This window comes from Xiphophorus maculatus, chromosome 10, assembly GCF_002775205.1.
Source record: "Xiphophorus maculatus strain JP 163 A chromosome 10, X_maculatus-5.0-male, whole genome shotgun sequence".
Classification (NCBI taxonomy): Eukaryota; Metazoa; Chordata; class Actinopteri; order Cyprinodontiformes; family Poeciliidae; genus Xiphophorus; species Xiphophorus maculatus.
This window is the reverse complement of record NC_036452.1, coordinates 8,538,515-8,561,093: the sequence shown is the minus strand read 5'-3', so window position 1 is coordinate 8,561,093 and position 22,579 is coordinate 8,538,515. Positions and strand designations below refer to the sequence as shown.

Genomic DNA, 22,579 nt, shown 5'->3' with positions numbered 1-22,579 from the left:
TTCAATATACTACGCAGTGGTAGCATTCATTTTAAAATTCGCTGTTCTGAACTATGACGACCCGCTATTGGCGCAAAGAACGTGAATCTACGTTCTTTGATTGGCTGCAACAGGCCGCGGCCAGCTGGCCACACGCGGAACGGAAGCTTGGCCCATGGTGCTGAAAGTGAACGCGTCTCCTTCTGAGTTTAACATTTATTATGAGTCTCCGAGACCATGTCGCCACCAAAAAAGAAAAGGACGACAGACATTAGAAGTTATTTCGCTACCTCGGCTGTAAGTACAGTGAGGAGACCCATAAGTTAGATATCTATCACGCAATAATATCTCAACAATTGGATCTTTTTCCTGAAGTGCAAGAAGTCATTTTTTTGTTCTTATCTGCAATTGTGTTTGTTGTATAATCAGTAGATCCAGAGAATATTTCTTTTGATCTTACTTGTAATGTTTGCTGAATTTTGAAAAGGAAAAAGTAAAGTGTTCTTGAACTGATCTGCTGAGCATGACTGTATCTGGTTGTATACACAAGATGTACGATCAAGTTATGGTTATGGTTGGGGGGAGGGGATTATTAAGCCAATGTTGTGCCCCCCTCACTGGTCAAAAATGGTCGGTGTAGGGGGGGGGGGGCGCAGTAAGTTGTAAGGTCCCACCAAAACTTAGACCAAACCTACGCCCTTGGATAAAGGGATACATTTGTCAAGTCAGTTTTACTTAAAAATGTTAGTGAGAGAAATAGAAGGGAAGTACTAATGATGAGACTGAGGGTAGGTCTACCTAAGTTAGATATTGTACTGAGTATAGAAGAAAATTAATACAATAAGGACAACATTAAGATTACTTCATAACAAACTAAAAAACAGCAATTAGTAGGTGGCAGTTCATGGTGTTACATACTCGTTTACAGTAGGTGGCAGAATGCGCCTATAAGTTGATTCCAATATGCCAATATAGAAAAGAAGAAGAAAGGGTGTTCAAAGTGTGGCCCAGGGGCCATCTGCAGCCCTGCGAAGTTTTCTGTAGCATGGAATCACAACTCCAGAATGCACCAGATCTGGTCAGCAAGCACAAATATAATTGATGTTGATGTTTTGAGGCTGACATTTTCATAAGCAAAATCTTAAAATAAAAAAATGTTGGGTTAAAAACAATTATTTCTCACTTATTACCCAGAATTCTACATCTACAAACAAAAAACATCCAGCAACTCATACTCAGAAGCAAACTGTATGTAAAGAGTTTGTAGCAGTCTTCAGACTTTTTATGTCTTTGACCGATAGTGATTTACAGATCAAAGAAAGTCTATATTGTCCATATTTTAAAAATGTGAAAAATCAAATTATCTGCAGGAGAATTTGACAAATTTCTTGTGGTGTGTTTTTTCCCAGGCAACACTGTATACAAAGATATAAATATATTATACCCTACATTTATAGTTACATATTGTCACCTTCAATATATAAGGTGACAATATGTAACCTTACATATTGTAAGTTACAATAATATGTGCGTTACATATTATTGTAAAATAATAGCCTAAATCATTTTTTGTCAAGTGTGTTTTTTTTGTGCCAAAAACAATATGATTTTAGGAAGGTGACGATATGATGGTTTGAGTCAGGTATGAGTAAAGAAAGCATTATACTCCTTAGAATATCTCATATAGGCCTGTCACGATAACAAATTTTGCTGAACGATTATTTGTCTCAAAAATTATTGCGATAATATTGTTTGAAGACCTTTTTACACTGATTTAATCATTTGATTTAATTTAATGCATGCGATTTCCTGCCAAAGATAGATACACTTTATTTTCAAAAGAAGAAGTGCTACAAATGGTAACATCATGCAGCCCCAAATTAAATCTTATGCTAATCCTAAAGGAAAATATAATGTAACTTCTACAGGTGTATTCAAAGAGTTGTTGAAGAGGCTGAAGGTTGTGGGTGGGAAGCATCTCCTTCATCTCCAGTGCAATATCAGAAGCAGGACACAGTGAAAAAGATGAACTTTATTTGTAATAATGAAACTAATGTGCACAATGAATGGAGGTGTGAGTTTCAGCATCTGGAGGAAGAGTGGTGATGTTGAAAAGGGCTGTGCCAGCCTGGAGATTGATCTTGATATGGATTTAAATAAATTTTATTTTAAAGTGCTGCTTCAAATTTGATGCTTATAATTCACATTTTGTTTATGAACTGGCTGTTGTGAAGGAAGCAAAGACAAGACACAATGGCATGCGGGAATCATTTGAATACATATTTATTAGATAAATATTAGGCTGTCACATCATCTAACTACATACAGTTCTGCAAGACTAAAAATCACAATTAGTTCCTTTATTTTCTGACCAGTTTGGAGTATGAAATGATTGTACATACAATGTACAAACATAGAGACAATGGCCACATTGCATGAATCACCTTAGATTGTTGTCATTTTCCAAATCTTCATGATATCAATTTTTTTTTATATATAAATTATGGATTTTGGGTACAATCTTCAGGACCCATTCTTTTCATCACCATTATTCTGCACTGCTGAGTGGCTTTTCTGTTTGTGTTTGTAACCTTATTCTGGTTGGTTTTTTTTAGCTTTAGCACCTCAGAGTATGCCTGTGAAACTAGAACACTTGGGCTAAATAGTACATTTAGAACTTAGCTGTTCCAGTTCCCCCAAACAGAAAAGGGTGAAAGTATATTACAAAGTAAGGGGGGCAAAGTTAACCCACAGACACAAACTAACATGTTTGATTTTCCATAGTCAGCCACTTCCAGTAGAGGTGTTGCAAGCTTTTTTTATTATTATTATTATCATTATTAATATTATTCAGAAGAAACAATGCACATTCCCAAAGGAAAATGAATACATTTCTGTTCACTTGTCTCTATGTTAATTTACATATATACAGACATCCTTGGGACATTTAACAAGCCTTGCCCTCTGCATCCTTTCAAGGCCAGATTTGTGAACGTGCCCCTTTCCGCTCGTTTTTTTTTCCTTCTTATTTATATTTTCCTTTTTATACATTTCTTTTCTTAACAACATCCCCCAAAAGAAATGGCCCTTTAATGTGATTGCGGAACTGCACACTTGGCCTGCTGCCTACAATGCTGAACTGACTCACTTGAAAGTAAGAAGAAATTATGAGGTGACGACAAATATTTATCAGATTGATTCATACATTAAAATAATAATAATAATAATAATTTTGTGTCTCATTATTGTTTGGAAATGAAACATGCCAATGCTCTCAGAGCTGAAATGGATAGAATTTTAAAAAATGTTAAATTCAAATCAAGCTGAAAGAAATTGGATTTCTAGCCTTACAGATTAATAATAAAACCAGTACAAAATAATTTACCAAAGAGAAACAAAAAACAAACAAAAGGGGGATACAAATGTAAATGGTCTCATGCTTTTTTTTTTTAAAAAAGCCACATTTTTCTATAACAAAAATATAAACAATATCATGAATTTCTTTAAAATATGGTTGTGATATATCTTTAAAATACCACCATGTATTGACATTTAGGAACATGATATTCACATAGATCAATAATTACACTGAATGCCAGCTGATATCACATCTCTTTTGTTTTAAAATCACTATCATTGAACAAATGTTAACCTAAAATTCATTAGCAGGAAGCGGAGATCAGTTAGGATCAAAGTGTGAAAAGAAAGTATTGCTTCAGTGTGAGTTTGACATCTGAGAACATGGAAAAAAATGGAGCAGAACAACCTCAAGCTGACACAGGGAAGGTGAGCACAAAGGCGGAAAACGAGAACGACGTGCATTAGGGTGTAGCTTATGAGATGTTTAAAACTGCTGAAGAAGTTTGGTGCTCTGATGGGGAGCGCGTGCGGTTAGGTCGGACGACGACAAACATTATCAAGATGATACAAAAATATACATAATGATATTTACAGTACAATAGCATTTATTAAAAAATAATACATTTGCATACTGAAAAGCAACTCTTCTCGAACAACATGACATCAAAAAACAACAACGAAAAAGGTTTACACCAATACTGCTTTGAAAATCACAGCAGTGATGGAAGAAACCATTGCTTGTCTCGCCATCACCTGTGCACAAACACACACACATACACGCACACACAGTCTCACAAACATACATGTGCGTCTCTATACATTATATTATTTTAAGAAGTTGTTGTATTTTAGTAATTCAACTTAAAAAATAAAACTAATTTATTATACGATTCATTTTTCTCCCACCAGACTTTATCCTTCCACAAAACTTTCCATTAATATATTTAAAATTAATGCTTGTAACACAAGAAAACTGCATAGATGTAAAGCTTCTATAAAGATACAGAACAAAGATTACATGCCAACAAACAACAAGTCATAGTTTATAAATGAGGCCAAAATTAAAAGACAGCATAAAAACCATTTGGAAAAAAAGCCAAGCTAAGATTCTTTGAAATGAGTTGGACCTGCCATCATGACTTCTGCTGGGAATGTGACCTTTGTAGTCACCACATGTCTTTATTCCATGTCTGTGAAATCTAATTTGGGATTTTCATCATTCAAAAACATGAAAAATAAATGCCTAAAGTACCCTGTATGTAATGAAACTGTAGAATAAATCACATTTTGAAATGAATTACTGAAATACATCCAAATGATATTCTAACTTATCGAGACGCACCCATGCACACACAGCCTTACACAGGACCGAGCAAACACAAACATTCTCATTCTCATCCCTCTAGCTTTGGTGAGCAGTTTCTCAAAAATAACGATGGACAGCGTAATTATGCAGCAGCAAGGGAAAATAAAAATAAAGAACAACCAGCAGATACATGACAGATGTACCACTGATACCTTCAATGTTAGTGTTAAATAAAATCAAAACAAATTTGACAAAGAGAAAAAACACTATTTGACAAAGGGCTTGGCACACATGCACTTTGAAGACTACCTCAACAGCACATTATTTAAGGAGAGGTGAAATGATACAAAAATACAGAAAATAAGGCTCATGCAGAGCAGATGGAAGCAGATAACATGGCAGGAACTTCAATCTTTCTTTTTATCTATTGTTTTTCTTTTAAGAAACAAATCAGTCATTTGTAAAAGAGGCATCATGACCAGGCATCAAGTACATACTTTCTGTTATTGTAGGCTTCAAATGCTCCCTACCTCAGTCAGACTTCACAGACTGAAATAAATACACAGCACAATTGTAGACAAAATGGAAGCCAATCTCTTTCAAAAATTCAAAAATCTTTTTAAAACGCTGGCAGCAAATGTATAGAAAACTGATCTCATTCCTTATTGTAAGGATGTTTTTTTTGTTGTTGTTTTGTGTCGTTTTTTGCAGTGCTAAAATTTCTTGTGCTTTTAGGTAATGGACAAAACAGTGCGACTAACCAGACCAGTCAGGGAATGGAGCAGTGACACCAGGAAGTTGTGGCCTCTCAGACTACAAAACATAACACACACTGGCCAGAGAGCACAGTTTTTTTTTTCAGTTATTTTTTCTGCTTTATACAATGAGTTCATTTTTTTTTTTAGCTTCAAAAGAAAACAAAGAAAAGTATTTTAAAAATGCTACAACATGTTACTAGTGAGCACACGTACATGTGTGTGGTGTAAAAATAAAATCAACTATAGCTGCACAGTCAAGGGTGTCACCACAGGACGTGGAGGGGCGTGGCAGCTCCACCAAATCCTGCCGTGTCTTTTGAGTTTCTTTGAGATTCTTTGCAGTCAATCTGCGCTGGCGAATGTAAATTGTACAAGAGGAAGAAGAGAAAGGGAGTGCATCTTTGTGTTGATCAAGTACTGAGTGCCACGGTTTCTCAGGGAAGCTTCAGGCGATCGGTAAAAGTTTATGTGTGTGGGTGTCTGAAAGCCTCTCAGTTGTTTTCAAAGAGAGACAGAAGGTCATCGTTGCTATTGCTGGGGAGGTCTGGGGGATCCAGATAAGACAAAAGTTCGTCTGGGTTAGCGAGCTCAGGGAGAAGCTGCAAAACAGAAAAGGAGATTTGCAAGAATTAGCTGAAGAAACTTCTCACAACCTCCCAATAAAATGAATTAACTTTTGGTTTTTATAATGCAACCAAATGTGTAAAAGCTCAAGGGGAATGTGCTGCATCTGCGGGTTTTCCAGAACTCACATCTAACGAAGGCTCGGGCATGTCCGACCCCGCTTGGCTGTCCAAACTGCTGGAGGGATTGAAGGCCAGGTCGGTGTGGGGATGGTTGTTGGCGGTGGGCTGTTGCTGCTGTGCTTGCTGCTGCTGAGGCAGCGGTGCTTGCCGTGAGGGCTGAGGGGGGCCGCTGTGGTGTAGCTGCTGCCCTGATTGGCTCCCGGGGTGCGGAGATGGATGTAAGCTCTGCTGCAGTGGCCCGTGCGTCTGCTCAGGTCCGGCAGAATGAGGTATCTGTAGGGATTCAGAGAGGGATGTGACGAATATGACTTTCAAGATGCTAGTTAGGTAATTTTGGAGAATTGCTAGACTAGCTTAATCATTGTTTTAAATGAAAGCAATCCACTTTCATCCAATATTACAAAAAATACAAAGCAAGGAACAGACTTATAATTCTCATTGTAATGTGAAAATCCTGCTTTCCAGCAGATCAGTCTCTTATTAGCCTTTCAGTATCTCAGCACTAAAATAAATATATTTTCTAGATTATTAAGAATAAAAAATAAGTTAACCTTGGGGTGTGCTTTACAGTCTGTGATTTTCAAATTGTAAAATTATGACATTTCACAAACTGAAAAACTTCTCCCACTGTTAAAGTATATTACAGTAAATTAACTTAGATAAGGTAAGAATTGACATAAAGTCTGAAATATTGTGAGCACACTTAATAGCAGATCACAAAAGCACACAGAAAACGGTACTCTGTTCAGCACTGAACATACAAATAACAGTTTCTTGTAAGTTCAACTACAATTCCATACAAATTAATTTAGTAATAGTTGAGTTCAAAATTATTCACAGATCTATTTGAGAGATTTAAATTACAAAAAAAAACATTTGTCTGAACTGAGACTGGCATCTTTAGAAAGATAATGAAAGGTGTAATAGGAGTATCCATTTTGGAAAAAAAGAATATAATTTACTAAAACATTGCATGTTCAATAGTATCAAAATCACTAATAATCAATGGAAAATATTATGCACTCAAACTCTACTGACCCAGTTTTTTCTCAATATTTCTATTATTTATTTTCTGTGATAGCACCAGGTTTATGAGGCTGAAAGCCTCAATGCCATCACCCTCATATTTGATGTGCATCTGAAAGATGTCTTTTATTTTCTTTTTTCCCTGTGACCCCATCTGTGTTGCTCCATCATAGGCAGGGAGCTAGTTGTAAAATCTTGTTATGTACAGAAAATCTTAGTTACATGTTGTACAAGCAAACACAGAGATAAACAACTGGTTATTTTTCATTGACTGCAAAGTTTGTGCTAAATTTACTTAAAAAGAAGGGCCTGGCACACAAATCTGAAATTAAATTAGTACACATCAACCAGCACCTCTTCTGAACCCACTAGAGACAAGGGTGTAAAGAAAATGGATGGATGGATAATACACATCATTTTGACATCTTAATTAAGAACATGCAAATAAAAGTGAAATAGAAAATTCAGGACTTTCAATAGAAGAACAACGGCTGGAGGACTCACTGTGTCAGGCATGTTGTGGGACAAGGGTTTGTCTTGTGTCATCAGGCTATTCGGAATGTCAGGTGGGTGAGACAGCTGAGGACCGTGCATGAAGTCATTCATTGACGTACCACCTGGAGCGCCGTGGGGGAAGTCAAAGTTCCCGTGTCCTTGGTAATTGCTGCCTGAAATCAGAATAACAAATGTAAACACACATATAGGTTTGGATGGTCTATGCACACTAGAGCTGCATAAGACCTACTACCTTGGCTGCCATATTCGCTACTGTTGATACCTTGCCCCGAGGGCATCGACTGGTACGGTGAAGGTCCAGGGCCGAGTTGAGCGATCATATCCATCACGTTGGGCATGGTCATTTGACTTGGACTCATCGTCTTAAACCTCTTCGCCAGTGGTCCATCTGGATCCTCTTTAATGTGGATGTCAGATTTGATCGCCACAGGTCGCCAGCTACACGTTGGATCAATTGTGACCTCCTCAAACTCAGAGCTGATGGAAAACAGTTGGAGTCAAATGGTTAGGGAATAAAAAGCTAATGTGTGCAGTAAAATGTCTTTAAATATGCATACTTTTGAATGGCATTCAGTATTCCCCACATATACTGGTCGACTTCCAGTCCTTCTAACAACGCTGTTTTACTATGGAGAGATAAGAGTAATTAAGAGGTCTTCCATCTGAATGCAGAGACAATTAAGTGGACAACAAATCAACTGTGGACCTAAAGAGAGAAAACGTACTTGCATACTGGACATCGCCACGTTCCCCGCTCACAGTTCAGTTGTAGATATGATTCCAAATCAAAACACTGGAACAAAGGAAACAATCATGTCTTTAAACAGATACTTTAAAAATTTCTGTTTTGCTTATGATATTTTTCACAACGTCCATCTCACCTGAACATGTTTGCAGTCATGCCCCCTTGCTGGAAGTTGTATTCGTCGGAAAGTGATCGGACATTTGAGAGAAACCTTGATGGCTGTTTGCTCAACTCCATCTTCGCCGTTGAGCGTGGCGTTCCCTGTTGACGCTGCCACGCTGCTGAAGTTCCTCTTGACTTTAAAGAGAAAAGAAGGAGGAAATATGTTTAAAGCAAAAAGTCAACTTATACTTTTTGCCTGTCTGAAAACCAAACAGGTAGTAAAATGTCCCTTTCTTAGTTTGTGACTAAATTTGGATTTAGCCAGTAAAATACTGATGGGCAAAAGTTAAAATTAACTTGTGATTTGGCAACTCCAAGATACAGAGAGAAATCATGAATTAGGACATTGTGGTGCAGCTTATGGGAGAGTGGATTATACCTTTGGTGATGCAGTGCTCTGCGGGCAGCAGTCTCTTCTTTAGGAGACCCTGCAGGACGGAGCGGACTGACGGCCTGTGCACCAGCTGCAGCACGAACAGGTGCGACTGTGGGAGGAAACGTTGTGGTAACTATCACCAACATCCTTCTCAGGTACACAAGTTATAAATGCCTCCAGGTCAATTCATGCTCCTCTCTCATTACAACACATTGCCACTTTGTTCCTATCTACTTACATTTCTTAGCCATAAACAAACCATTTCATGCACAGCAGTTTTATTTTCCTTGCAGTTAAGCAGTTTCATGAATTATGGAGATAAACACTCATAAAAATGATCAAATCTAATATAAAATGTAATTGATTTTTTTATTATCAGAAAATGTTATATTAGATTTCTTTTCCTGCTCATTCTGGACTTCAGTTTACTCACACAGCAGCAGGCGGTCACTGTGATCTGGATCGTGTTCCTTCCCGGCTGGCACACATGTTTCAAGTGCAACGGTTTGTGCGATGTTTTGTTGTCGCCACGCTCTATTGTGAGCGGTGTGGCATTGACGCTAACTTGGACCGATGCCGGCCAGTTAGTGTTCATCTGACGGTCTTCATGGTGGTAACATTTAAACTGCAGCTCCAGGTCTGACCTGCAAACAAACACAATTTAAGAGACAAAATTCTATGCTTCCTGGACTCAAGTTTCTTAAACTTTTTCCTACATTTTTGTAACATGCTGGGCATTTGAGTGCGAAGTATTAACCTGGAACCTACCAGAATGGAAATATGTTATTATCTATAGGTTCCACAATAATGAAACCACACAATGCTAAAATAAGCTACAATGTTTTAGAGTGTGTTATTGGGCCATTTCACTGCTTTTATGGGGTCTAATAGCTAACATCAGCTCTATTTCAAAATCTATAAAGTAAAGAGTAGTGTGTCCCAGACTAAAGCTCAGTTAGTTGAAGCAGGGTTTCTGAACTCCAAGACCTTTGGTTTGTTGCAAAAAAATCCTTAAAATGGCAGTTGTAGTGATTTGTTTGGCATTGTAGACCCTGTTTAAGGACTATGGGTGGATTTCAACCTGAATTTAAAGTTGTCTGAAAGCCAAACAGGTAGTAAAATGTCCCTTTCTTAGTTTGTGAATACATTTGGATTTAGCCAGTAAAATACTAATGGACAAAAGTTAAAATTAACTTGTGATTTGGCAACTCCAAGATACAGAGAGAAATCATGAAGATTTAAAGTTCCATGGAGTTTTACCTCCACATCAGCGTTTGGTGCACAGAGGGCCGTAAGTGGAAGACGTGGTTGCTCACAGCCAGGTTGTGTTCCAGCCTGAAGGGCTCTAACACAACCCCGTCCCGCACAGGAAACGTCAGTCGTAGTTCCTCATTGTGGCTGGCTGAAATCAAGGACAAGGAGACAAGAGCATTCAGGCTATAAAAAATTTTTTGGGACATTCTTTATTTCCCTCATTTCAGATTTTTCAGTAACTGACCTGGAGGTGGAGGAAGGGCAGTGATATTTGGTTTGATGTCTGGAGGGAAAGGTGGCTTCACATCTTGGTTTGGCGACAGGTATGGAGGGATGTTACTGCCCGGAGTCATTGGTGGGGTGGGGTTACCCGGCACTGGTGAGTGTGGGTAGTTGCCCACCGGTCTAGGAGGCTAAGCAGAAAACAGTTGAACTTAAGTTAGATATTCATTGGAAGATGGGCCAAGTAATAAAATTAGTCAGTGGAATAAAAGCTCACTTACCCCATTCATATTAGCCTGGTTATATTGGTATCCACTCCCAGAGAAGTTATTTGTTTGGCCATTGAATGGTGGCTCTTGCTGCAATTAGATTAATCAGATTAATAACACAACATTTTATGTTTTGGTCTATTAATCATCACATTTTTAGCAAAAAGCACCTTATAGTACTGGCCCATGGGACCGCCATGTGGAGGGTATTGGCCTTGCAGCTGCTGTCCTGGCATCCTCTGCCCAGGGTAGCTGGGGGACGGCAGTGGTCTCGAGCCATTGGGGGTGGGATATTGCCCCTGCTGGTTGGGGAACTGGTTGTTTGGTCCATACTGTTGCCCACCATAGTTTGGCTGAGGATGAAAACTAATACTCAGCACACAAAATGCAGATAAATCTCACAGCTGGTGTTGAATAGACCACTCACCTCTCCTGGGTATGGTCTTTTCATGCTCTGCATACCCATGCCTTGAGGTCGGGGTCCAGCATAGCCATGCTGGGGCATCCTTTGGCCATGGGCCCCAAATGGCCCCATGCCTTGGGCCCTGGGCTGGTTCATTCCCATTGGAGGCCCACTCATGTTCGATGCATTCATGCCTGCACCCAGGTTTCCAGGTAAAGATGGAGGACCTCGGGGTCCTGACTGATTAATGAACTGGTTGTTGTATGCCTGGTTTGGTCCCATCTGGAAAGAGGAACTCATCTGGAAAACAAAATATGTTCAATGAACCATCTCTGATGTAGTAAATGTTTGTTTTTAAAAATACATTGTAAATGACAAAACTATCTGACAAGCAAGAGAAAAGACACAGCATAACACTACCTGTACTTTCCCAGAACTTATAGGCTACTTTCACTGAACTTACAAATTACTTTCTGGAACTCCCTCCACATCTTTTAATCCACTAGCACTGAACTTGCAGGGCGTCTTCTGGAACCTACGAGGTATTTTCCAGGACTTAAAGTCTAATTTTCATTCCTTTTAATGAAACATCCAGGTTATTTTCATTAAATTTACAAACTACCAGGCTACACCGGTATTGGAAGATGCTTAATAACTTAGAAGACGGTTTGATTGAACTTGCAGCTTATTTTCTGAAACCTATAAACTTCTTAATAGAACATAGGCTAATTAAATTATTACTTCTTGAAATATACAACCATGTAAGTTCCATAAAAGTATGGACAAAACACTAATTATTTTTATTGTATGAGTTTTTTATTTTGTTATAGAATTATCCACCCTTAACTGTAGATGTTCAGTAATGTGCCTATATCCACTTCACCCAGGTGTTGGGACAGCCAGTAATGAAAGAAATGTACTTAAATGCTTAGATAATTAAGATTAAAAAGACAACTGATTTGAATGTGAATTGAAGAGTTTTATTCTTGCTCCAAGCAGCAAACTTTGTCTTACCGGTCCGTACTGGTTCATGTCCTTGTTCTGAGTCTCCTGCAGGGCCGCTACAGTTGCTGTGGCGGTGGCAGTTGCGGTTGCAGCTGCTGCGGCAACAGCGGCGGCTGCAGCAGCAGCAGCAGGTTGGGTAAAATCCGACGGAGGACGAGAGTTCGGAGGGATGCCTATCCCACCAGGTCCAGCATTTGGTCCTCCTGGGTAACTTTGCCAAGAAACAACACAATAAAAGTTACTACAAGCTCCATTTTCTAAATAATACAATGTAAAAAGTCCAGAGTTCACTTACTTGCCACCGTAACCTCCACCTCCAGGGTAGTTGGGTCGTCCATACATCCCCTGCTGCATGTAGCCTTGGTTTGAGTTGCCTTTGTTGGGGAACTGCTGCTGTGGACCAGTGAACTGAGGAGAGTTCATACCCGGATTGCTACCAGACATCCCTGAGGTCAAAGGATTACCCCCAGGATTCATGGGATTATTGTTGTTGGCCATGGGATTCCCTAACACCTGTTGGAAAACGACATAAACTCAGGTTTTGATAACATGAGATGAGATCCAACTCAAACAGTACTTCTGGCAGGGAAAGAATATTACCTGGCTCTGTGACGTGTTGGTCACGCCCCAGACGGTGGTCACCACAGACACCGAACCCGGAGGCTGATTGGTGTTTTGCTGCCAGGGAACTGAGTCGTAGGGGAAAGAACCATCTCTGCAGAGGGGCAACACAAACACATTACTTATGTTGAATCCATATGGCTAGTAGAAATTTCTCGACTAGCATGGTCTGTCAGCTGACACAACATTAATGCCTATAATGTGTTAATGGCAACAGCAAAGTGACACCAACCCATGCGAGAGGCCTGGTTTCATGGAGCTCATCGGGGGCTGCATGGGCACTTTTCCCGGAGGTTCGTTCTGCCTGTTCTTCTGGTGACGGAGGAGGAGAAGCCGTCCCAGTTCCTCACACCACGAAGACAACAGAGCTAGAGAGAGAGCAGAAGAAGAGAATTTGACAGCACTGGTCAACACATGATAGTATTTTCCACTATGGGAAACACTCCTTCCAGTCAGGTTCCTTACAGGAGGACAGAATATGTAGGACAGGGTGGGAAAAAACAACAACAACAAAAAAAACAGCGACAAAGAGCTAAAAACAAAATTAGATATCAGACATATCAGTCTCAGTAACTCCTGCGTAAACTGAAATTAAGTTTCTAATAAGCAGCTCGTTAGTGTTTAAACTATTAGAATGTTATTTACCTCAATGAGCAGCTCAACACCAATGAAATTCAATGATGGATCATAGCTTTATGAGAGAAAAAAACTACAACACCGGGCAAATATAGCTGACCATCAACTGCCTAAAAACATATCAAACAGGATCCTAAACTATGACACTATTTAACTATTTACAAATTTACAAAAATCTAAAATTTGTGTTAAAACACAAGACAATATTTTAACATATATGTTGGAAAATCAGACATTTGCCAAATATAAAATAAAGTTAATTCAGTAAATAATTACAAATGATGTGATGACAGATAAGAGAGTGGGATACAAAATGCACATCAAACTTATGAGACTTTTATTTGTAGAAAAAAAAAACAATCTTTGTGTCATTTTCCCAACTTTGTGTTATTCTGTCACTTAAAAGCCAAATAAAATTCACAGACATTTGTGGTTATAATATTAGATGTGAAACAGCTCAAAGGATGTGGATATTTTGTTATAAATCGTAAGACTCTGTTCACCAAATGTCTTATCACAATTAGAAAGAAAAATATATTCTACAAACCTCTATTTACATTCTTAATACTTTTTAAGCCAAATCTCTCCAACAGTAAAAAAAACATAACTACAGACCTAATTTATTGAGGGAAATAATGTAAATCATGGCTGTAATTATTCCTCATGGCCACTAGAGTTCACCCTGACTCTGTTTTGTCTACCACACTTACCCACCTACCACACAGTTTGACAGCCAACACAGTCTGTTGGATCATCATATGCTTTTCTTCTGCAGTGACTGTTTATGTACAAAGCACTCACTTTTGCTTTGTACATAAAGCAAAAGTGAGTGCTTTACTCCCTCTGATTTTATGAAGCTGCTGTCTGAAGCAGCAGAAACGAAAAAGGGAAGTGGATTCAATCTAAGAGGAAGGTAGCAACCTCTCCTTATGCTTCAGGGCCTGGAGGGGTGGATGGGTGAGTGACTTTAGCTGCAGTTCATGCAATAATAATAATAAAAAAGTCACTTCAGTGTGACAGCAGAGAGTTGAGGCTGTCCTTGCATCTACACTGCAACATACACACATGGTCTGCCTTGCACATCCTGCCTTCACAATAAAAAAAGACTTCAGTGAGTCACTGACAGAGGAGACACCAGGCTAATGGGGTTGATAGGAAGGCTGAGCAAACAAAAGCCGCTGACTGCCGTCACAAACCTGGCAACCCAGGTATGTGGCCACACATGGCTGCTTGCACACAGTACGAGCTTTACTGACACTGTACAGTGCACAAATAAATAGGGCACAAGATGTTCTCTGACGCCGAGTCTCTGCATCGACACACAAGTGCGCTGCAACCACCCCCGCCCCCAAAAGGCACCTCCTATCCTTTCATTTGAACACTGAGCACACCAGCCTCACTCTGTGTAAAGACGAGGGCTGGAATACAAAAGACGTGTACAGATGGTGCCAGCAGTCTCCCTCCTCTCCCTCCCGCTCCTTTAAAAGCAGCACGGGGCTCAGGCACAGAGGCAGCTGGGTTTTTCCTCCTCCTCCCCCTCCTCCTCATCCTCCCTTCTTTTCCTCTTGCCTGTTCTTCGTGAGGCAGGTGCCAGGAGACAGGCTGTGCAGCTTCTCTGGAGAATTGATCCGACTTTAACACGTCTGTGCTCTAGCTGACAGAAAAGGCCGCTCAGGTGCAGTTAAACCAAACACATCACACTTGCAGGTAAAGGCAACTTGCAACTTCCCATCAATTAAATGCAACCTGATCTAAGTGTGGCTTATAGATTAATACAAGTCTGTGTGAGAATGTCCTGCAGGGTTTTAACAGCAATCTCCCTCTCAGTAGAGCGCCTTCTGATGGGGAGAGTTTTTCAGTTCAACAGCCTGGCAATCAGCCAGCATGTTACAGCTCAATTAGGTCCCATTATTCACTTCCAACAAGAGGTAACTTGCACTTTTACCATAAACACATCTTCTGAATTTATCGGCTCGGGGTCAATTGACCCCATCGCCAATTTAAACCATAATTTCATGTCTACACATTATCAATGTACCTACATCATGGAATATAAGTTTTGATTTGTACTATAGTTCAGTATTTTATGACCTATAGATAAATGGTAAAGTCATGGTCAGTGAAAAAAAAACATTCTGCAGTGGGCGCCATTTGGTTTGCCTTTTGTTTGGTTCAAAATGTTTCAAAAGAAAAAAAAGTAGAAATAGAGAAGGACAAAAGGGCGCAATGACTAGCAGCCCAATTTATTCCATTATCATGTTTGCATGGGGTGTTGACAATCTTGCCATTTGGCAACTTTGCAGTTTTGGTCATTTTGGTATGGGAGGTTTATGTCTAGAGTGGATTGTTTTGTTACTAACAGGGGAACATTGTGTTAATTTCTATAATCTACTCCTGGTCAACTGTATAAAAAATTGGTTATATTACTTGAATTATTCTGCAAGACGGCATGTTGATCAGTGGCCATAATCTGTTAGATTTCTTAAGAATCAGCTGGCCCAAATATTAATTAGTACCACTTAGTTAAATAAGATTTTTTTTTTTTACCCCTCCAGGGGGTCTTTTTGTGGGCTCTAGTGTCCCTTATATGACAGTGGGCTGACAGAAAACAGGGAAGGAGAGGGGGGAAAACATGCGGCAAATGTCGTCGGGTCCGGGAGTCGAACCCGCGACGGCCGCGTCGAGTACTGAAGGCCTCCAAATACAGGTCGCGCTAACCCCTACGACACCACGGCACGCCCAGTTAAATGAGATTTAAATGTTTTTCTGACCACCACGAGAACAGTAGTTGGGAATGAAATGGTTTATTTACAGGTATAAAATGAAAGTTGAATGGGATGAAATTTTATTTCTTAAGAGTGAACTGATCCAGAGGCACTGACATGAGGCTTTCTGGCCATTTTCACAACCAACATTGAGAGCTCCAGGCAAGAATAAGCAGAAGAAAGAAATGTCTACAAATGGATTGAACACTTTACAACCACTTAAAGAAGAATTACTCTGCTCTACTGTTGGATAAAAGTCTTATCCCAGCTCAGTTACCACCTCAACTAAGCACCAGTTTGTTTGAATGTACACCTCTGTCATTCACTTGGAGGATTAACTTCAGGTATCATATAACAAGAGGAGAAACACACAATCATTTATTCCTTACACTCCAAACCCTCTTCATCTCTCTAACGAAAACAACTCTCTGAATGATGGACACAAAAGGATTACTGTTTCTCTTTTTCATGCCACCCCACAGATGGCCCTTCAATGGACGTGTCTGTCTCCCTCCTGCAGCCAAAACTGGGAAAAAAAAAATCGCCTCAGGTGTTGGGTTTCCAAATGTCAATCTGAACAGATTCAAACTAGTGTTCTGTCATGTTTTTGTTGGTTTCCTTGGTGGCAAAGACTTTCTATCCTTCTTTTGGTGAAGAGAAAAGGGACAGCCCTATTTCCTTGGTAGATAGTCCCAAGGGGAACGGCAGAGTCTGAACGGTATTGATATTCTGGTGCTCAGCTGCCGCTGCCTGATGGTCAACCATGGCGAATGGCGGTAAACACATCTGCTGGGACTAGATGGGTGGTTCAGCCGCTTGGCCTCCAGCTTCCAGCCCTGTCATAAAGCCCCGGGGAAACATGACAAATGACATCGACTGCATCTCTGACAGTTGTTCAATGCTCTGTCCAATGATAATGTACATCCCCCACACCCCACACACATTACCATTGTCAAGTATTTTGCTTTGGCTTGCCGCATGACTGTTTGCATGCATCCAAAGCTTACTCACTTGTGACTGCCCATTAGTGTTTGGAGGACTGGCGCAACCAGAGTACTTCTGGATCCAAGAGAGAAATCTGGACTTGTATTTAATAGATTTACATTGTCATGGGATTACTTTGAAGTTAAACCAGTGACTTTATGCTAAAAAGTTCTTCCAAAGTACTTGCTAAACTTTGTTAAAAATCAATTAATTGAAAGGGACTAAAGGTTTCAGTGTGGTTTCTATTTCCATGCTACTTGGAATAAAGAGGCCTCTTAATGAACCGTTTATATGATTAAGATGTATTGAACCAGAAAAATAAAACATGGAGGAAACTCACGGTTTAGGAACAGAGTTACTTCATTTGGCTTAGACCTAAATTAAAATTTTGATAAGACATGGAAATCTTCAGAAAAATCCTCAATCCAAGGTGAGCTTCAGCAAATTAATCAAATGGACAATAATGCAAAACAAAAGAAGGTTAGAGTGATTTCTCACTTGATAGTTAATGAAAGTTTAGTTTCCTTGAAATTCCAAAGAGATAACAGTAGTACAAACAATGACTCTCCACACAGCATCTGCTTCCGACTCCTTGCAGTCTTGAATCTATTTTTTACATGGAAGCTTTAGTATACATTTTTTTAGATGATTAAATTTGCATTGCGCAGATCTTGAATCTAAGTCGACGATAAGGCAACAATTGCAGTAGGGTTCTTATTTTAGTAATGCTCATCTAAAAAAGGATTACTTGAAACTTTGACCACTTTTCACTTAAAGTAATTCAAAACTGAACTCTTGTGAAGTTTTCTCTCCTGCAACTAAACAGAACACACATATTTTAAAGTAAGAATGTATTCACAAGACTACAATAAACTACAATCAGCGTAACCACAATGAATAAGGAATACAACAGCAAGTTGACGGGAGAGCTCTAAAAACATGGCATGAATGGCTTCCTTTACAAAAGGTCTAACACACACTTGCTGCCTCCTTTACAAGACTGCTCTCCGCTCCTCTCTTTGTCTCTTTTCCATTTCTAACTCTTCTTTTTCTCTCCATTAACTGGCTCTGCACTGCAGGGGAGGCAGCAGGTAAGGCAGATGCCAGAAGCTCTTATGATCCCCATCCAACGCCCCCCCCCCCCCCCCCCCCCGCTCTCCCTCCTTGTTGCTCTGTATCTAATAGACACCTGCTCTCTTGTCAACCCTGGACAATCCACCTGGCATCGTCCCACATGACGACTTGGCCACCAAACGTCCACGTTAAAAACACAGTGTACACCCAATCATCACATTATCAGCATTACTTATACACATGTTTCCACCCTAACTCTAATAAAGAAGACCACCATATTTGATGTATGCTGCTCATCAAAAATCATGACCCCAAAACGGCTTGTTTGAAGACATCCAGCCAGAAGGGCTGAAAGGAGAACAAAGAGCATGAGCAAACTAACAAGGGCAGCTCTAGTGGGCTGAACTCTGCAGTTTTTGATGCTGCCTCTATTCACATTCTATTCCTCCTCCCTTCTTCTTCTCTGCCCAAAAAGGGGATGAATGGACTCAAGGCTCCTGCAGGCCAAAGTCAATTAAACGAAGTGTGAGTGTGGGGAGCCCCTAGAATCCCTGGTAACAGAAACTGTGCAAAACAACCAAGTTTGGTTTTAGTCAAAGATTTAGTTTTACTTACAGCAGTACATGGAGTACTTATGAAAGTTTCTTCATAATAAATAAAAAAATACTTTAATGATTAGTTCCTACTGCAAGTCTACTCATCACCAAGGTGACCTGGATCATAATAATAAGTGACTGACATGGATACCACCGGCTAGCTATCAAGCATCTCTTTGTTGTCACAAAATTTACACAACTGCTAATGCAATGTTCAAATAAAATGTAGCTTAATCTCATGTTAGACTATGCAGCTTCACTCACCTCAGGATGCCAAATGCTTTGAGAAACTACAATAGAAGATAGTCTGACCTATTTTCTTGATCACTTTGTTATAGAGAGCATCAAACTGCCCAGTCAGCACAAGACAGGCAGTCCATCATTACAGAAAATGGGGAGAAAAAGAAAAGTGAGCCAATTGGATTTTGGCTTCCCTTGCTTTTGACAGAAAATAATTACAGGACTTGTTAAATAATGGTAGAACAATATTAAACTAGCACCAGGATTCCAATAGATTTTTTATTACAAAATTACATACTTTTCCTGATTCATGTTTGCTGCTTTTAAAAAAATAATTATTTTATGCACAAAAAATCAATTAAATTTAAATACAAACTATTATTATTAAGAATGTATTTCAACAGAGGTTGTTTTGATAGATGGATGGATTTTATGGTTGATGTGTGGTCTCAATAAAAAAAAAAGGTTTTACCAGTGTAAAAAAGCTGCATTGTGGATTGAAATAAACAGTTATAAAACAGCCTGTTTATTGAGACCAGACAACTGTCCCTGTCTGCACCTCATCTATGTCTTGTTTCTTGCATTATTTTCTCTGCGGCTCTCTTGGAAGCCACATACTGGAGTCCTGTCAATGAGTGCTTAGGATCCGTTGCCTTGCGGGGAGCCAGACTTGCTGGCTAGGTTTTATGGCCCATTTCAGGGCTGCCCCGACTTAAATACAGCCTCCTGCTGGCCACATGGCCACAATGTCGTGCCATGTCCATCCGAGGAGGAGAAGCTTGGGAGGGGGAGGGGAATTTGCTGGAGGCAAACCAGAAAGGTTTTACTGAAGCCATGAGCATATGGGGCCAAGTGGAGGGAAAGAAAGCAGAGACAAATAAAGGAAAACGCAGATTTGATTTTATTGAAATCCAGTGTTCTTTAACTTCCCACTCATTCAAATGTACTAACGTTCAGATTTTAAAAGAAGCACAGTCAATCTGCTTGAGATGCAAATACAGATCTGTGAATGTGAAAAAGCTGAAATCCTGAATAAAAAAATCAATAGAGAGAAGATAAGATGTTTATCTTCAAAGAGAATCTCGGCTCACTGGGTTCAGATAAGGATTATTACTGTAAGCCTTTAAAGAAATCTATTTAGTACTAAATGAATGCCAGTTGGAGAATTTTGTGAAGCATTTGACAAAATTATGCAGATCTCATTGCTGCAACTGTCATGTCTTAGTTATGGTTAAACACAAGCCAACACTCGCCTAAGAAAACCAGGTTCCTAACATATTTTCTCCTAATGTATGCAACAATTATGTTTGTTTAAAATAGAGCCCATATTGTTCAGACCCTTTTGAAATTTGTAAGACTGTTTACATCCTTCTGAGAATTTATTGGATGTACGTATACAGACCGACTTTCAAATATGTTTTTACTCGTTAAGATGACTGGATACAAATCTACATCTTTACATCTCAATACACAATGCACAAATGTGGCAAATGTAGGTTTGTGTGTAGGATGTCAAGTTTGACAGGTCTTAATTGCATTAAGGTGTCTTAAAGGGTTTTATGATGTTTTAGTAGATTAACATCGTTATAAAGCACTGATTGTAAAACTTTCATTACACATCCCTCCTAAGAAAATACTCCCAAACAGTAACGTGCTTTTTTGTAAAAGAAGGGAAAGAAATACAATCCTTATCTTTTTTGTTTGAAAGATGATGCTCATTTACTTTAGCTACACCATGCATCTGTTTCTACCACAATTTTTTTCTTTAGATCGACTTTCCATTAATGTGTTTGCATACAAGTACCCTGCAAGCAATCAGCTACGTTAGCACTGACTTTTTGTGACTTGTCCTCCTTGTTGAGGTGGTAAACAACTGTCAGGTATTCTTCATAATAACATGATCATTGCAAAATATTGCTGTATTAGAAATGACACACCCATAAGCATTCCGCACTGGTTTTCCAAATTGAAACTTTAACATGGTTAAGATGGATTTTGTCATTTGCAGATCTATGTTCTAACTTGAGAGGTAAAAACATAGCTTCCAGTACTTCTTAGTTCACTGGTAGTCTGCTTCATCTTGTAGTAGAAGTTGCAGTAGTGTTCTTAGATAAGGTCCTCCAATACAAACCGACTATTAAAAGTGGCAACGTTAATGTAAATTTATTAGACAAATGAATGCTGGCATGTTTTATTGCTATTTCTGCTTTTCAGCTCGACGTTACAGCTATTATGTAAATTGTTGACACCAAAATTTACCTCCGAAGCCGATCCAAGTACCATTCTTGGTACTTTTTTTCAGTTTTTATATTTTTCCAATATATAAATTGGAAAAATATAAAGGACCTATAAGAAATAGGTCATTTAAATGTCATAGTATTACAGTGCAAACACATTAAGAAATGCTAAATGAATGATTAAATGAGAGTGTAATTGACATTTCAGTGTGCTGTTTAAGAAATATATTGTAACCAATGAAACCAATATCAAAAAAATGTGAATAGTCGTCATCAAAAATCAAACAAGATCACATCAATTATGAACCCTGCGACCGATGAACCTTTCACCTTCCCAAATAGCCACCTGTACTGACACAGTGTTTTTAACCATGCACTTCTCTGACCAGATTATCAAACCAGCAAAGACGCAGCTGACAAGAGCCAGATTGTTTCCCAAAGCAACAGGCTGCCATTAACAAAGCCCCTGCCTTAAGCCCCTGTCCACCATGATACTAATTAGGCAGAGAGCAGATGTGCCCGGAGTAGTGCCCACCTAGGGGTGCTGGACAGGGCCTGTAGTGTCACGGCTGCATATGTTGGTGGCTGATTCACCTGTGACCTTTTCACAGCACGCTTCAGGTCAGAGCCTGTTTGGAAATGGGGAGAAAAAAAAAAGACACTTGGGGAAGCGGGTCCGGTCCTGGCACCCCTCTAGGCTCATTAGAGACGTCCATATGTGCAGCAGCTCAGGATCTGAATGGAAAAGCTCCCTCAAGATAAACACTAGCGCTAAGTGGAACATTCAAAGTTGATCCAGGATAAGATTATTGGGATACTAAATATTTTCAAATCTTGCAGTTACATTAGTTCTATCAGGAGGAATGGGCCAGAATTCCAGCAAAGTATTGTAAGAAGCTTCTGGATGGCAGTGCCAAATTAGCCAAATACTAAGGAAATATAAGCAAACGTTTGCTTGTGAAGTTGCTGACAAATAAAACTGACATATTCTTACACTCATTATTGTAGAAATAATTGTGGTAATTCTAATTAGCCTAAAAGAACAGAAATTTGGTCAGATTTGATTTCAGACGGTGAGAAAAAGTGTATGTATGAATAAATAAATATTTAAAAAGAACATTTCAGGAAACAAGTAACTTGAGACAATTAAGCAAATACATGATAACCCATAGGTTTGATCATAAAATAATATAATAAATCTTGTCTAGTGACGCAGAAAAAAACTAATTTCTGAACTGAGAGGTGGGAATGAAAGGTTAGCGTTACCATGTAAAATAAAATCAGCAAAGTGTTTTCATC

The 22,579-nt window shown here is 39.2% G+C and overlaps 1 protein-coding gene across 3 annotated transcripts in view; it reads right to left on the bottom strand.

Annotated features, from left to right (window-relative positions):
* Window positions 1-2,246: 2,246 nt before the first annotated feature.
* The window catches only part of zmiz1 (zinc finger MIZ-type containing 1), a 124,936-nt gene continuing 104,603 nt past the window's right edge, over window positions 2,247-22,579 (bottom strand). For 2 of the 3 annotated variants that reach the window (XM_023341109.1, XM_023341111.1), the window contains 18 exons: window positions 12,981-13,116; window positions 12,728-12,842; window positions 12,423-12,640; window positions 12,137-12,338; window positions 11,147-11,422; window positions 10,890-11,072; window positions 10,732-10,809; window positions 10,473-10,641; window positions 10,235-10,376; window positions 9,408-9,618; window positions 8,978-9,083; window positions 8,573-8,733; window positions 8,417-8,484; window positions 8,249-8,317; window positions 7,924-8,168; window positions 7,680-7,843; window positions 6,156-6,422; window positions 2,247-6,002 (listed from right to left, as the gene is read on the bottom strand). In XM_023341109.1, the coding sequence (XP_023196877.1) occupies window positions 5,895-6,002; window positions 6,156-6,422; window positions 7,680-7,843; window positions 7,924-8,168; window positions 8,249-8,317; window positions 8,417-8,484; window positions 8,573-8,733; window positions 8,978-9,083; window positions 9,408-9,618; window positions 10,235-10,376; window positions 10,473-10,641; window positions 10,732-10,809; window positions 10,890-11,072; window positions 11,147-11,422; window positions 12,137-12,338; window positions 12,423-12,640; window positions 12,728-12,842; window positions 12,981-13,116 (2,918 nt within the window). In that variant the 3' untranslated portion in view covers window positions 2,247-5,894. The remainder of the gene's footprint in view (window positions 6,003-6,155; window positions 6,423-7,679; window positions 7,844-7,923; window positions 8,169-8,248; window positions 8,318-8,416; window positions 8,485-8,572; window positions 8,734-8,977; window positions 9,084-9,407; window positions 9,619-10,234; window positions 10,377-10,472; window positions 10,642-10,731; window positions 10,810-10,889; window positions 11,073-11,146; window positions 11,423-12,136; window positions 12,339-12,422; window positions 12,641-12,727; window positions 12,843-12,980; window positions 13,117-22,579) is intronic. The other variant, XM_023341110.1, reaches the window with a different exon arrangement.